Source organism: Esox lucius, chromosome 9 (genome assembly GCF_011004845.1).
Source record: "Esox lucius isolate fEsoLuc1 chromosome 9, fEsoLuc1.pri, whole genome shotgun sequence".
In the NCBI taxonomy this organism is placed as follows: Eukaryota; Metazoa; Chordata; class Actinopteri; order Esociformes; family Esocidae; genus Esox; species Esox lucius.
The window spans coordinates 8,899,452-8,915,704 of NC_047577.1; the positions used below are offsets into that span (position 1 = coordinate 8,899,452).

Genomic DNA, 16,253 nt, shown 5'->3' on the forward strand with positions numbered 1-16,253 from the left:
GAGGCAGGGAGAGAGAGGAGAGGAGGCAGGGAGTGAGAGAGGAGAGGAGGCAGGGAGAGAGAGGAAAGGAGGCAGGGAGAGAGAGGAGAGGAGGCAGGGAGTGGGAGAGGAGAGGAGGCAGGGAGTGAGAGAGGAGAGGAGGCAGGGAGAGAGAGGAGAGGAGGCAGGGAGAGAGAGGAGAGGAGGCAGGGAGTGGGAGAGGAGAGGAGGCAGGGAGTGAGAGAGGAGAGGAGGCAGGGAGAGAAGAGATGTGGCAGGGAGAGAGAAAAGAGGGGGAGGGAGCGAGAAAAGCTGGCAGAGGAGAGGAGGCAGGGCGAGAGAGGAATGAGGGTGAGAGAGAAAGTAGGGAGAGAAGAGGCAGGGAGAGGGGTGGAAACGAGGGAGAGGAGGGAGAGAGGGGAGGCAGGGAGACAGCATGGAGAGGGTGAAAAAGGCAGAGTGAGACAAATGTAAAAAACAGGAAGACATATAGAGACGGAGGGGGAAAACTAAACAGGAAGACGTACAGAGACGGAGGGGAAAACTAAACAGGAAGACGTACAGAGACGGAGGGGAAAACTAAACAGGAAGACGTACAGAGACGGAGGGGAAAACTAAACAGGAAGACATATAGAGACGGAGGGAAAACTAAACAGGAAGACGTACAGAGACGGAGGGAAAACTAAACAGGAAGACAAACAGAGACGGAGGGGAAAACTAAACAGGAAGACATATAGAGACGGAGGGGAAAACTAAACAGGAAGACATATAGAGACAGAGGGGAAAACTAAACAGGAAGACGTACAGAGACGGAGGGGAAAACTAAACAGGAAGACATATAGAGACGGAGGGGAAAACTAAGTTAGAGGCATAGGGAACATACACAGGAGAGAGACATTACCATATTATGAAATATGTTCTGGAAGAAAGGAGACAGGATTTGTAGCGCTCTAGGGCATTATGCTACACTTAGTGAGGCATGCACAGTGAATGTGTGTTATGGCAGAGATATGAGAGGAAATACGGAGAAAAGTGGGAAAGCGATGGAGGGAGATAGCGAGGGGAAAAGAGGTGGAGGGAGGGAAGAGACAGGCGTTTAGAAAACCCATGGAATTAGATTTTCTTTAAGTGGTTTTGATCGTCGCTTCTTCTAAGCTTCGCTCTCTCTATTTATCTATCTTGTTCTGTCTTTATCTGCCTCTTTCTCTCCATTCCCAGTGCCTTTCAGTCTTTCACTCTCTCTCTCTCTCTCTCTCTCTCTCTCTCTCTGTCTTTCACTCTCTCTCTCTGTGTGTCTTTCTCTCTCTCTCTCTCTCTTTCTCTCTCTCTGGCTGCGACTACTGAAATGGCAGTGAATCCCTGTGGCTTTATAGACATGCGCTTGGCATCTCCGATGGAGACAGTGTGTGTGTGTGTGTGTGTGTTTGAACTCAGGATAAGTGTATGTGCACAACGGTATTGTCATTGCTTTTAAGCAAAAGGATGTTTTGCATCCGCGACTTTCATTGTGTGTGCTGACGCATGTGGTTGTTGGTGGGGGGTGGTTGTGTGTGTGTGTGTGTGCGGGTGGGTGTGCGGGTGGGTGTGTTCTATTCTATTGATCAATCATCCCTTCACTCCAGCCTGTAACGGTTTCAAAAGCCACTTAGCCAGAATGGCCTAATGAAGGTAACACACACACACACACACACACACACATACACACACAGATACACAGATGGTGATTGAAGGCTGAAAGACACCTGTAATTTGCTAGGAGGTGGAGGGAGGTGCTGATTAATCTTTTCATGGGTTATATATATATATATATATATATATTTGAATACATGCATATTGACTCCATTCTGATTAATAAAAGTGTTACATTGTCCACTGTTCAAAATGGTGGACTGAGTATTGAGAAAAATGAGACATTGAAATGAGAAATTATTTGATTCATAATTATTCATTTTCACTTTGTCATGTTTAAAAAGCCTTTTTTACCTTTTTATATACCTGTATCCATCAACACAGAGCTACCGAACAGCCTGCAGTCTTCTAACGCTGCTCTCTCTGTCTTTAATCCACCCATTCTCACGCTGCTCTAACCATCTTTATTTAATTCTATATCATGCTGCTCAATCCATCTTTTTATCCATCCTTTCTCGCGCTGCTCTGTCCACCTTTATTTCACCCTTTCTCGCGCTGCTCTATCTATCTTTATTTCACGCTTTCTCGCGCTGCTCTGTCCGTCTTTATTTTGCCCTTTCTCGCATTGCTCTGTCCACCATTATTTCAACCTTTCTCGCGCTGCTCTGTCCGTCTTTATTTTGCCCTTTCTCGCATTGCTCTGTCCACCATTATTTCAACCTTTCTCGCGCTGCTCTGTCCGTCTTTATTTTGCCCTTTCTCGCACTGCTCTGTCCACCATTATTTCAACCTTTCTCACGCTGCTCTGTCCGTCTTTATTTTGCCCTTTCTCGCGCTGCTCTATCCATCTTTATTTCATTGTTCTCCCTGTCAGTCTTTAAACCCCAACAATGACCCCTTTGACTTGGTCTTTGTTGCGTCTGTCTTCGACTCGTCTTCTACGCCGGTGGTTCTCAAACCTCTCCCCAGGGACCCCTGGTTGTTCCACATTTCAGGTGAACTGCTCCAGGTGTCCCCAGAGAGAAGGTTTTAGGAGGGTTCCTACGGACATTCTTTGGCTGTTCTTTGGATGTTCTGAGGATGATGTTCTATGGATGAGTGAAGAGTGCACACAGGAGAGCCTGTCATAGATGGATCTGGTATTTCCGTCCCTCTGAGTCTGTCCCTCCATCTTGTGTTCCTCTCCTCCTCCCTTCCTTCCTTCACAGTGTCCCTCTGTCTGCATTACAGACCCCCACCGCCTCCATCAGCACCTCCCCTCCTTCCTTCCGAAGGCCTCGTCGTGCTCCGGCCCGTTCCGGGTGCTCCGATAAGGGGGAGCGTCTCCCACCAGGCGGCCTGTTTGGCTGACTGTCTGGCTGTCTGGAGAGAGAGGGGCAGACAGACAGAGAGAAAGAGAGAGAGAACGGGAGAGAGAGACACAGTGCTTGAGAGAGAATCGAAGAGAGGAAAAGCAAAGAGGGAGAATGGGGGGACAAATTCAGCTGTATCTGCCCTCCCGGTCCAGCAGTGCCCATCAACTCATGGGCTGTGTGCTACAGACACAACCATCACTGGATGAGGGGCGGAGGAGGGGGGGGGGGTGGAGGGGGTGGCGATGGAAGAAGAGGGAGAGGTGTGTGTGTGTGTGTGTGTGAAAGTTGTGGTGGCAATGCTGTAACCACAGTTACGGAAGCAAAACTGCGTCAGTGACATTCCCACACACTATGTGGCACGCACTCAAACACACACACACACCCACAGTCACACACACACACGCACTCACACACACACACGCACACACCCACAGTCACATACACACACATGTACTCACACACACACACACGCAGTCGCACGCACTCACACACACAAACACACTCACACAAACACACACACAAACACTCCTAGAAATGTCAGGTTATAGATTGATAAACAGACATCATTATCGTTACTCCAGTAGTGCCATGGTAGGCTGGTTAATTAATCAGCAGTCGAAGAGTAGAGTTTAGATCATCCAGTGGGATTACCCGACGAGCACACACACACACACACACACACTCCACTATACATATCCACACATGCATTAGTGAATATGACTGTGTTGTCTGAACGGTTCTGTTTATACAGTACTTTAGACCCGGTCCCGACCCCCTTTTGCCCTTTGTCATTTACACAGTCAATGTTTAATTCACGGTAGACGTAATATGCCATTGTTTAACAACGGATGTAAACGGCAATGGAAGGCTGACTGTCATTGATCCGAATGGTGCTGTGATAGGCCAGAATAGGACTGCTTAAGGTTCCCTCCAAACCGCCGTAGATTTACCGTTAGCATTAGGGGGAGGAGCTACATCTGATTCCGCATATTGAGCGGGGTCTATCGGTTTGTCGTTTTTCGAAGGAATGGTGGTTCATACAGTGACTGGTCAGAAGGGTATCATGATATTATAAATACTGAACTGTGCTAAAACCATTATGAATGCACCTCAGCAAATGTAGCTATTTTTATTCTTTATCTATCTATTTATTGATGTATTTTTTATTTGTTATTAAACATAATGTTTCATTTGTTCTGTAATTTTGAGATGGTTTGGTTGCCAGTTCAGAAATTGAAATGGACTTTCAGCAAAGTGAAAATGAAGAAGAAAAAACAAAATGATCTGTGAATTTTGTACAAAAAAAAAGAATCTATGACTGTTTTTATACAATTCTGTATCCAAAATGTTTATTTGAGGTTGGGATTGAGGGAGAAGTATTTAAATGATGGGGTTGGTGAACCAGAGATTTTCAGAAAAGGTCGGGTATGTGCAATGAAAAGTGTAATTATGAAATCATTGACAATATAGAAAGTTTCAGAAGAAGAAAACATTTGAGAAAAATAAAAGTGTTATATTTGCATGATTTCCTGTATTTTTATCAAGCAGAAATTAAAATATATTGTTGTGTAAATTGAGTGGATGTACGTCAAACAAAAACAATAACAACTTATTACGGAAATGAAAAAAAAAAAACTTTGTCCCCCTTTTTTGTGCCAGAAGTAATACAGTTTTGAATTGTTTTGATTTTGCTGTTGATTATATATCAGTTTGCATCCTTTGATTAAGAATAATTTTAACATTTGTTTTTAAGAAATATAGAATTCCTGTCACTTCAATGAAAACAATGGTAACTAACAACCAGTCTGGGGAACTTCCTCTTGAAAACCCAGATGCCCTTCCTCATTCCTAAGTGAGTCATGAATGTGTTGTCTAGACCTGGGTTCAATTCTTGTTTGGGTAAAAGCAACTTACATACAGGTTTTCTGTACAGCTACCAGATTTTCTCCAGTTATGTCTAGTAAGCCATTGTATGCTTCTGCAGAAGCAGAACGTGAGAACAACTACTGTGGCTGAAACAGGAACTTATCTCACTCATGGCAGGTTAATTAAGAAATTGCATTTAATAAAAGTAAAATCATTTTGATACGATATTGACAGAGCCCCATGTGATGGTTAGGAGTTTTGCTGTAGTGGGGCTTTTAGTGGAAAACAACATATAGAGACAGAATATATCATATTTTAAAATCAAGTCCACACACATTTAATTGTTTACACTAGGTGGTGAGCATGTGAGATGTTTGCATGTTTGTCTTGGCTCTCTTTAGCATTACTCCGGAGTTAGCAGAAGTTTGATCGGAATGTTGCTGCTTTTTTTTTGCTTTCCAGTTCCATACGGCGCTTAAAATTCTGACTGTAGGTCTGAACCCAAGCAAGGCAGATAATGCTAATCCAGCTAATGTTTATCCAGCTAATGCTAACTGCTCCAGGTCTGTGATTTAAATGAGAATGTGTTCTCAGTCATCTTACCAAGTAAACCAAGTGTAAAAATCACAAACATGAAAAACAAACGAACTACACAGAGTGAATGCAATTCATGTCAACATAGACTTTCCTTACTGGAACCTCCGTAAGGCTTTTTGTGCTGCGGGAAGCGTGACGCAATGGAGTGGTCCACCCGCGACGTAAAGGCTTTGGGCGGGACTTCTGCTAGGCACACAGATATTCCTTTTGGATGGATCTAGAACAGTGTTTCCCAGTCCCGGTCCTGGGGACCCAAAACGGTGCATGTTTTTGTTGTTGCCCTAGTACTCACACAACTGATTCAAATGTTGCCCTACCAGTTATACACTTGATTGACGTCATCAGCCTATCATCAAGTCTTTAATTTCAATCAGGTGTGTGAGTGGCTGGGCAAAAAACGAAAATGTGAACTTTGGGTCCCAAGGACTATGATTGGGAAACACTGATGTAGAAGGATGAGAACAGTGGACAGATCAAGATGGATGAGAATAGTAGATAGATCTAGATGGGTGAGAACGGTGGATAGATCTAGATGGATGAGAACAGTGGACAGATCTAGATGGATGAGAACAGTAGATAGATCTAGATGGATGAGAACAGTAGATAGATCTAGATGGGTGAGAACGGTGTATAGATCTAGATGGATGAGAACAGTAGATAGATCTAGATGGATGAGAACAGTAGATAGATATAGATGGGTGAGAACGGTGGATAGATCTAGATGGATGAGAACAGTAGATAGATCTAGATGGATGAGAACAGTAGATAGATCTAGATGGGTGAGAACGGTGGATAGATCTAGATGGATGAGAACAGTAGATAGATCTAGATGGATGAGAACAGTAGATAGATATAGATGGGTGAGAACGGTAGATAGATCTAGATGGATGAGAACAGTGGACAGATCAAGATGGATGAGAACAGTAGATAGATCTAGATGGATGAGAACAGTAGATAGATCTAGATGGGTGAGAACGGTGGATAGATCTAGATGGATGAGAACAGTGGACAGATCAAGATGGATGAGAACAATAGATAGATCTAGATGGGTGAGAACGGTGGATAGATCTAGATGGATGAGAACAGTGGACAGATCTAGATGGATGAGAACAGTGGATGGATCTACCATGATGGGCAGTGTGATGAGCCTCAAGTGACCTGTCTTGGAGCCTGACTGGTTTAGGTCGGTGAGATCTTTCTGAGAGAGATATCCGAATTGTTCAGAGACAGCCCATTCAGGAGTTTAAATAAAGGAAGGACAGGATGGGATCGTTTGATTGGTTTCCTGAGGAGGGCAGTGACTCTGCCAATCCTGAAATCAGGGTGACGTGCAAACGGTCGGAGACGAGTCGATGAGGGATGTGAAGGAATTGGAGAACGTCTCCAGAGAGCATCCGTGGATGGGAGCCAGGCGGGGGCGACTCTACATAACTAGTTTCAGTGAGACAAGAGGTTAATGAAGGGCCGTGTTTGTGTGTTAGGGGGCCGGTGGACTTACTACGCTGTTGAGTCCGCGTGAATGAGGTGCGGAGGTCATCGACCTTTTAAAAGGGGTTGTCCCAAGTAATTCACAGACAGAGGACGGAGGGGGTCGAGGCAGACAACAAGAGTTTCCTGTTGTTAGAGGAAAACGCTTGATATTTGGAGTGACTAGCGGCCGACATAAATGGGATATAATGTTCTTTCAGATTCCAACAGCGAAGAGAGAAGAGAGAGAGAGAGGACGGAGAAACGAGGGAAAGGTCAAGTGCGATGCATTTCCATTGAGACAAAGGGTAGAGTCAAGTATATGCTTTCACTATGTGACATCTCCTTTAATGTATCAGGGCATAAATGTCACCTCAGAGCTCCCCCTCAGACTGCTGCTGTCACACTCAACATATCTCCATTACATCTCTAATAGCCCTCGCCAAATAAACGGGTCTCCTGCTCACTTCCCCCTTTCTTCAATCCCTTATCCTTTACGGTTTTTCTGTGGGCTTTTTCCCATTTCATGTCAGTCATTTAAGCCACTGAGCCAAACGCTTTTATCGAGAGTAATTGAAAGACATTCTCATTTATTTTTTTGAAATGAGGAGCTCCACCCCTCCTTTTTTTGAAAATGGAAGACCTGTGAAGAGCTAGTCCATGAAATCCATGGTCCAAAACATCCTGTCCGCTTCCCATAAAGGAAAGATGTCATCACCTGGAACATTTTGATTTTGTCCAAAGCACCGAAACTAATGCTTCTGGTTAATCTAAGACCATTGTTCCATAAGAGCTCTATGGTACATTTCATGTTTCCGTACTCAGAGGAGATTCTACCCACATACTAAACCCATTATTTCAGTTGGCCATTAAGTGATCAACTGCTACTAATGTCTATGGTACACTCAGTCAGCCTTTTCCTTCCTCTCCCCATCTCCTCATCCTCACTTTGTCCCCTCCCCTGTCCCCCCTCCTCTTCCTCATCTCCTCCCCTCTTCCCCACTGGCCAATGATTTCAAGAGGCTGTCAGTGATTTCAGGCTCACACCGTTTGACCTGAGAAGGAGCGAGTCTTAACTAATACACAGCTCTTGACTTGGAGTGAAACAGGTGCCTGGGTTCATTTTGAGTGAGCTGGCCTTTAACACACAGAATTCTGTTACCGTGTACTGGTACTGGCTTCTGATACTGGGTTCTGGTACTTGGTTCAGATAATGGGTTCTGGTACTGAATTCTGGTGCTGGGTTCAGGTAATGGGTTCTGGTACTGGATTCTGGTACTGGGTTCTGGTGCTGGATTCCGGTACTGGGTTCTGGTACTGGGATCTGGTACTGTGTACTGGTACTGGGTTCTGGTACTGGGTTCTTGTTCTTTTTCGGTTCAGCTGCAGATCCAACGCACCTCTTAGCCGGTGTTCCATAAGAGGATCAGGAGCGCTTGCGGTTCCGGTACAGATCCGTTGGCCTCCTGTCAGGCACTGTAATGGAGCTGCCATGTAGTCCTTCACCAAGACCTCCGGAGACACGTAGAGCCGGGCTCGGACTGAGAGCCGGAGTCGGGGAATACAGCAGGAGAACCCTCCATCTGCTTCCAGCGTGCTCCTGCTGAAGCGCGCACACACACACACACACACACACACACACTTACTGTATCCGCAGGTATTAACCAGAGGCTCTCCACTCGCCAAGTGAACTGCCTCCATCGATTGGACTGTCGCCCCGACCCGGCACGCAAGGGACAGACCCCGTAAAGCCACAGGTGGTCCAATCACTCCCATCGGGGTACCTATCCATCTACTGTCAGCGCCTTGTTATCTGAGGAAATATTATCCCTCAGAACTGTAGCCGTCTCTTCTTCCAGGTGGTAGGAGACACCAAATGGACCCCCAGGCTCCCCCAACTAGGGACAGGTGGTTTATTCTTTAATATAGCTGATGGTGGTCCTGTCAGTTGATGCTGAGGGGAAAATAAGGGAATGCTTTTCCAGTGGATATTCTAAATGCCTGTTGGCAAGAGCCTTCAACTGGGAGTAGCTACACCCAAGCTAAAGTGCATAAAATGTAATCCATATATATATGTACATACCACATAAATACAATATATTGGCAATCCGTTTTCCATTAAGAATAGATCTGTCAATCTACCTCTCCTACTCCAGTTGTGGATATAACTGATTGAAGGAACCAGTACACGCTGTGGGGACCCTTGCTAACCCAGCACAAAAGGCTGATGCAACTAATATGATTGTATGTATTGTTGAGGCTCTCTCTCTCTCTCTCTCTCTCTCTCTGTTACACACACACACACACACAAACATGCACACATACAGACACACACACACAGCACACGCACCGTCTTGGACTATAAAATATAATGTGAATACAAGTTAATAAAATCCTCAGACAAATGGATTGATACAAACCCACACACACAGAGGGAGACACACACACACACTGACAGACACACAAAACCTTACTCAGCACAATGGGCCTATTAAACCATATTGTGTATCAGGTAATAAAGCCAGTAACTCTTATGTCACCATGGAACATTGGTTTTTGCCGGATTGCTTGTGGAGACTATGAACATTACGACATACATAACGACATGTCATTAATGACCATGACAGGCTTCACCCTCTTCTAGTCCTCACCCAATGTTTCCATGACATTTCCTGCAAGTGTGACCCTGTTGTGGAAGCATTTGGTACCTATCCCACGCTAATCCGTCAAAGCTATACCTATCTATCTAAAAGTAGCCAGAGACCTTCTAACTAGCCAGCTAGCCACTTGACCGAAAAATCTACGTGCTTCGTACATTCTCTGTCTTTGATATATGCAGTTAAGTACGAAAACATGGTCCGTCCCACAATCCCGCCTCTCGTGTCGCTTACCTTAAATGTGAGTACGGATGGTAAAAGCATGATAGCTACAGTAGCTTAATACCTTTTTTAAACATGCCCCTCTACAGCAACATGTCAACAGAGTTCACCAGTAACCTTTCAGATGGTTAAAAAAAAAACATCCCATCTGATGCGTCTGTTCTTTTTCAGAAATAATTACGTTTTAGTCTACAATGTTCCACAACGTTCCCCCGAAACAGCTACAGCAATGACGCCGAGCTGTTTTCAGTCCGACAGACGTATTGTCCCCTTTTCAGTGATCAAGGCCAGTCCCGTTTTGATGCAGCAGTTCTTTGCAGAAGTGTACATTCAGTAGATCTTTGAAAGCGCCCTCGGAGACGGCCTGGTTCCTGACGTTAACCCGCCACGGTGTGCTGCACCTCCGCAGGCAAGCAAACATCCGGCGCCCCAAACACTTTCAAAGGGCCACGTTCCGTGAGCCTTAGGAGGCCGTAGAAACAGACCGAATGTCCATCCTGTATAACACGGGTGACGGCGCTCCCCTGTACGCCACGCACGCGGCTACGGCACCGGTGGGCCTCCGGATGCAGGGGAGACTCACCGCCCGGGACCGTGTCAACCGGTCTGTCTCCCGCACTCACATACCGGAACGCTGCCGTCGGCCAGGCCAGGACGTTCCCACCTTCACTGTCACAGCGTGGTTACAGGTTCTACCGGAACGCTGCCGCCGGCAAAGCCAGGACGTTCCCACCTTCACTGTTACGGCGTGGTTACAGGTTCTACCGGAACGCTGCCGCCGGCAAAGCCAGGACGTTCCCACCTTCACTGTTACGGCGTGGTTACAGGTTCTACCGGAACGCTGCCGTCGGCAAAGCCAGGACGTTCCCACCTTCACTGTCACGGCGTGGTTACAGGTTCTACCGGAACGCTGCCGCTGGCCAGGCCAGGACGTTCCCACCTTCACTGTTACGGCGTGGTTACAGGTTCTACCGGAACGCTGCCGCCAGCAAAGCCAGGACGTTCCCACCTTCACTGTCACGGCGTGGTTACAGGTTCTACCGGAACGCTGCCACCAGCAAAGCCAGGACGTTCCCACCTTCACTGTTACGGCGTGGTTACAGGTTCTACCGGAACGCTGCCACCAGCAAAGCCAGGACGTTCCCACCTTCACTGTTACGGCGTGGTTACAGGTTCTACCGGAACGCTGCCGCCGGCCAGGCCAGGACGTTCCCACCTTCACTGTTACGGCGTGGTTACAGGTTCTACCGGAACAAAATACAACCTAGCACCGGTACCCTGCAAACCTCGACCCATGCATTGTTCATGAGTCGGGCGTAATGGAGCGTGTTGCTCGTGCTGTGAACGGTCACTGTTTATACTGGTGCCTGTCGGTGCTGGTCGGTGCCACGCGCACACACGCAAACACGCACACACACTCACATCAAAAACAGTATTTTGCAAAGCGGCAGTTGGTTTGAAAACTGGGATGGGGGGAGACAGTTCACCGACATGAATCCATACCAGCTTAATGTGTTAATGTGAGGCTCACACTTCAATAAACAAGAGACACACACACACACACACACACATATCATGTCCAATCTGATGCTTTGGAGAGGGTTGAGTGTAATGCCTCTGTGTGAACAGCCACAGGCCACCTGTATTCTGCACCTTGTTCACCTTCACTACTCATAGGTGTGAGTGACCCGTAGGAAAACACACACACACACACACGCACACACACACACACACTCAGACACGCGTACAAACCCGAGCCGTTTGAATTCACAGAGGCTAATCAGAACTTGGACCCAAACACTAAATGTAGACCCAGCAGAACCATAAGTTCTTCCTTCATATGGAATCATCGAGGTCAGAGAGAAAGAAAGAGGACTGAGGGAAAAGGAGAGAGTGTGGTCAAGATAGAGAGGTGGTGTATTTGAAAGACAGACAGGAGGAGTGATTAGAGAGTGAGAGTTTTTGTAAGACAGACAGGAAGAGTGATTAGAGAGTGAGAGTATTTGTAAGACAGACAGGAGGAGTGATTAGAGAGTGAGAGTATTTGAAAGACAGACAGGAGGAGTAATTAGAGAGTGAGAGTATTTGTAAGAGAGGGATAGGAAGAAACAGAGGGATTATTTGAATATGTGGGGAGAGTATTCGTGTGAGAGAGGGAGAGATTAGAGAGTGTTAGCGTTTAAAATAGAGAGGTGCGAGAGGGAGAATGTGAAAGAGTTGGAGAGAAGGAAGAGAGAAATATTGCAAACAACTCGGAGTGTTCTCAAGCAGTGTTATAATCAACCTCTCCACGCTCATCCACAATCCTCTCTCCTACAGACTAGAACGCAGTGTTTACAAATAGACTCGAGTGGTTAGTATCAATTAGGAAGAAACACAGTATGGTGAGCGCAGAGGGAGAGTGCATGGGGAAGGGGGAGGGGCCACGAAGCGAAGGAGACAGAAAGAGATGGAGAGATATAAAGGTCATGCGTGTTTGTCTATTTCGGTGATGTGGTTGGGAGAGTTTTTCATTTCATATTACACTTGGTTTCACCAATTTCCAAACTGGCAAGTCGGTTCTTTTTCCAATCAAAGATTTTAATTCATTTAGATGAATGAATGTAATCGGTTTTTCACTGAAACATAACAAGCTTTGTAAATGGTGTGCACTGAGATCCTGCTCACACACCCACGAGGAAGATGATGGAGGATTTACACGGGGAAGATGATGGAGGATTTACACAAGGAAGATGATGGAGGATTTACACAAGGAAGATGATGGAGGATATACACGAGGAAGATGATGGAGGATTTATATGAGGATGAACGTTGGGAGGAGAAAGGAATCAATCAGGATTTGATTTCATTTCTGTGCTTTCTGTCCAGAAGACAGAAGTATGAAATAGACCGCCTGCTTTCAGAGCTTATAGGACTATATAGACAATAGGGTAGCATTTGGAATCAAGGAGAAATAAGAAATCACTAAATCATTATAAGCTACAATACATACCAAACTTTTCCCTGAAAAAGAAAAAACATTTATGAGCAATGCACGGTCAGCTGAGGCCACAGCAGAGGTAACTATGATCCGCCTCTAAACAACACGACTACAGCAGCAGCAGACCAGCGCGGTGTCCCAGTCTCACACCTAAACATATTCATCTTTGTCTGTGACAGATAAAAACATAGAGGTCAAATGAAGGCAAGTGCGAGGCGGAGGACGAGGAAGGCCAACGAAGTCTGCGTCTCAACTGTGGGTCCGCCGTCTGCAAATAACCCTTCTACAGTGGGGAGAATACTTATGTCATGCAATACAATGCTAATTCATTATGAAAAAATTATACAATGTGATTTTCTGGATTTTTGTTTTAGATTCCGTCTCTCACAGTTGAAGTGTACCTATGATAAAAATAAAAGACCTCTACATGCTTTGTAAGTCGGAAAAACTGCAAAATCGGCAGTGTATCAAATACTTGTTCTGCCCACTGTATTTAGATGCAACGACATTCAGCAATGCATCTTGTGGACAGTATTTTCCTTTATGTATTGACCTCTTTCCCCACCAGGGTACAGGAGTCTGATAGAGAAGGAATGAGAGGTGGATGGGCTAGCCTAGCGGTCAGGCCAACTGACTAGTCACTGAAAGGCTGGCCGATCGAATATTGGCGCTGGTGAAGTATCTGTCCCTGTTAATACTCTGTCACTCCCGAAAAGTAAGGACAGTCTACTGTTACCCTGTAATAGACAGCAGAGTTAATTATCGTGGTATTTCTGGGAATCTGTAACTATTGCATGTCGGCAGAACAAAGACTTTGTCTGCATCCAAACGGGCCCTGGTTTGAATTGCACAACTTAGGGAATGAAGTGCCATTTGACTTTGCCAATCGGCCGTTTCCCTCCCGTTACGTCTCCGTGTTCTGTCCTTTCCGATCTCTGACACACACTCAAACACACACACGCGCACTGCACATTCACCAAGTAGGCATTAGTGTCATCAGCCAATATACACTGTGTGTGTGTGCGTGCGTGTGTACAGTACCCTGAAGGAACTGCTAGCTAATTAAGACCTTGTTGTGACAGAGGTGTCTCTGTTTTGAAAGGGTCCGTGTGTGGGCGTGAGAGGAATTGAGGATAGCTTTCATGTTCATGCCTTTTCGTTAACTTTGGCTCTCTCTGTTTCCTTAACTCAGCTTCTTTCAGTCCAACTGCCACTCACCGTTTCTTTCGCGCCCTCCCTCTCTTTTGGTCTTTTCTGTCGCCCAAGCTCTCTTTGTCACTTTCTTTCTCTTTAACATTCTATCTGTCGCTTTCTTGCTTTTTCTTTCACACTTTCTCTTTTGCTAATTTCTCTCTTACTGTCCTTCTTTCTCTATCTCAATTTGTCCCCCCCTTCTCTTTTTGCCCTTTTCAGTTTCTCTGTTTTTGTCACTCTCATACATTCTCCATTCTCCTTTCTCTCTCTATTTATCCCTCTAAATCCATCTCTTTTCCTCTCTCACTTCCTCAAATGTTCTGTCTCTCTGTACAATTAATGAATATAAACTCATCGGCCAATAGGTTGGCTGGGTCTGCAGGCTTTTCGGTGGTGAGATTTCCCCCTGCTCTGACTCTTTTGATATTAATAAAACGCCCTCTGGGGCTCTAGACTGTCCGGCGTCCGTTCCTGTGAATGACGGTATGGTCCCCTGCCACACCAGGCGATGCTGTTGAGAGGAGGCCTGTGAGAGTTGATCGCTTTAAAAGTGGACGTCGTTTGAACTCGTTTTCGGGGTACCAACCAATCAAGTACCAACCAATCACGTGGTGCCTGGACAACATTGTCAATCGGAGGTGTTTCAGGAGCCTTAACTGGCTGTACGCAGGCAGTCACAGAATACGTCCCTCCACTTCCTGTCAAAATCCACGTTCTCTCTTACTTCATTGCACTTTAACCAAGTCAATGTCATCCTGGCCAAAGGCATACAGTGGCATGAGGCCAGGACAGCACGGTGATTCACAGACATCATATTGTAAATCATCAATTTAAATACAAAGAAACACTGCATAAAAGGGAAATAAACATAACCAATAAATTGCACCACAAAAACCTGGAGTGAGAAGCGCACAGTAGCTACGCTCGTTAAACATTATTTGAATCCTTATAAATCCGACTGACATTTTCCACACGCTTTTTCCACCCACTTTAGTGACATATATCAGACATCCACTGAGAGCACATATGGAAATGTATTCTCTAGGCAAATGTTGAAATCTGAAATGACAATGTGAGCTCTTGCCGGGTCAATGGTAGTTCATTGGGTAAGGGATAGTCTTTGGGATTAGTTGTAAAATTGGAAACGAGAATATTGGTCAAAGACGCCTTGCCGAAGCGATTAACGAATGCAACCACCGCTTTCCTCATTCTTGGCAGCTCAGGATAGGATAGGGTCAAAGTAAAACTGATATGTTGAAATGAGCGCTGGTCTGATTTATTAGCAGGGAAAACACACTTATAGACCGACACACACACACACACAAGACCTACTGATTCGGGAGAGGACAACTCTTGTTTAATTACGTTGGTATCGCTGTGGACCAGTTGGCCTTCTAATAACACAGTGAGGAGTTCTAAATGCCCCCCCCCCGAGTTTCATCCCCCCATTGACCAGAGCCTTGTGGTGAATTAGCACACAGCCATGTGCTCTGAATATCAAAAGGGCACCCGCTGAAAATAACCATTAAGACAGGAGTAGTTTAGCATACGGTCCTCAGTTTAAATACACTTAAAACATCAATGAGTTGAGGAGAAGCAAGAGATCATTTGCGTTTATAGAAATATCAAACACGGAACGGTGGCGTAGCGTCCAGCACTTGAGACGTAGCGTCCGGCGTACGAGACGTAGGGTCCGGCGTACGAGACGTAGGGTCCGGCGTACGAGACGTAGGGTCCGGCGTACGAGACGTAGGGTCCGGCGTACGAGACGTAGGGTCCGGCGTACGAGACGTAGCGTCCGGCGTACGAGACGTAGCAATGGGAAAGGTAGCATAGCCACTACAGTGGTAACATTTACAGACAGATTAATGAACAGATAATAGTGATGCATTGACTATTAATACTGAAGCTAGTTTTATATGCCCCTCTGGTGTGTGTGTGTGTGTGTGTGTGTGTGTGCACGTGTGTGTGTGTGTTCCATCAGGACGCCTACATGAATAATGAAACTGCTTTTGTCACCCCGACACCCGCAGGGCAGTGTGTGACTGTGTTTGTTTATGTGTGTGTGTGTGTGTGTGTGTGTGTGTGCACGTGTGTGTGTGTGTTCCATCAGGACGCCTACATGAATAATGAAACTGCTTTTGTCACCCCGACACCCGCAGGGCAGTGTGTGACTGTGTTTGTTTATGTGTGTGTGTGTGTGTGTGTGTAGGTGGGAGAGAGAGGGCATTGAGAGAGACAAAAATATGGAAGGAAGAAATGCATTCTGCATTATGTAGGTATATGTTTGTTAGTCTGTGTGTGCGT

At 45.8% G+C, this 16,253-nt stretch overlaps 1 protein-coding gene across 4 annotated transcripts in view; it reads left to right on the plus strand.

The window, feature by feature from the left end:
* The window catches only part of elfn2a (extracellular leucine-rich repeat and fibronectin type III domain containing 2a), a 144,403-nt gene extending 141,235 nt beyond the window's left edge, over positions 1-3,168 (plus strand). For 3 of the 4 annotated variants that reach the window (XM_029122384.2, XM_029122383.2, XM_034294356.1), the window contains one exon: positions 2,839-2,923. Coding sequence is in view for 1 of the 4 variants with exons in the window: in XM_029122385.2 (XP_028978218.1) it covers positions 2,839-2,921 (83 nt within the window). In the remaining 3 variants the exon portion in view is untranslated. Of the gene's footprint in view, positions 1-2,838 lie in introns of all 4 variants that reach the window. The other variant, XM_029122385.2, reaches the window with a different exon arrangement.
* The last annotated feature ends 13,085 nt before the right edge of the window (positions 3,169-16,253 follow it).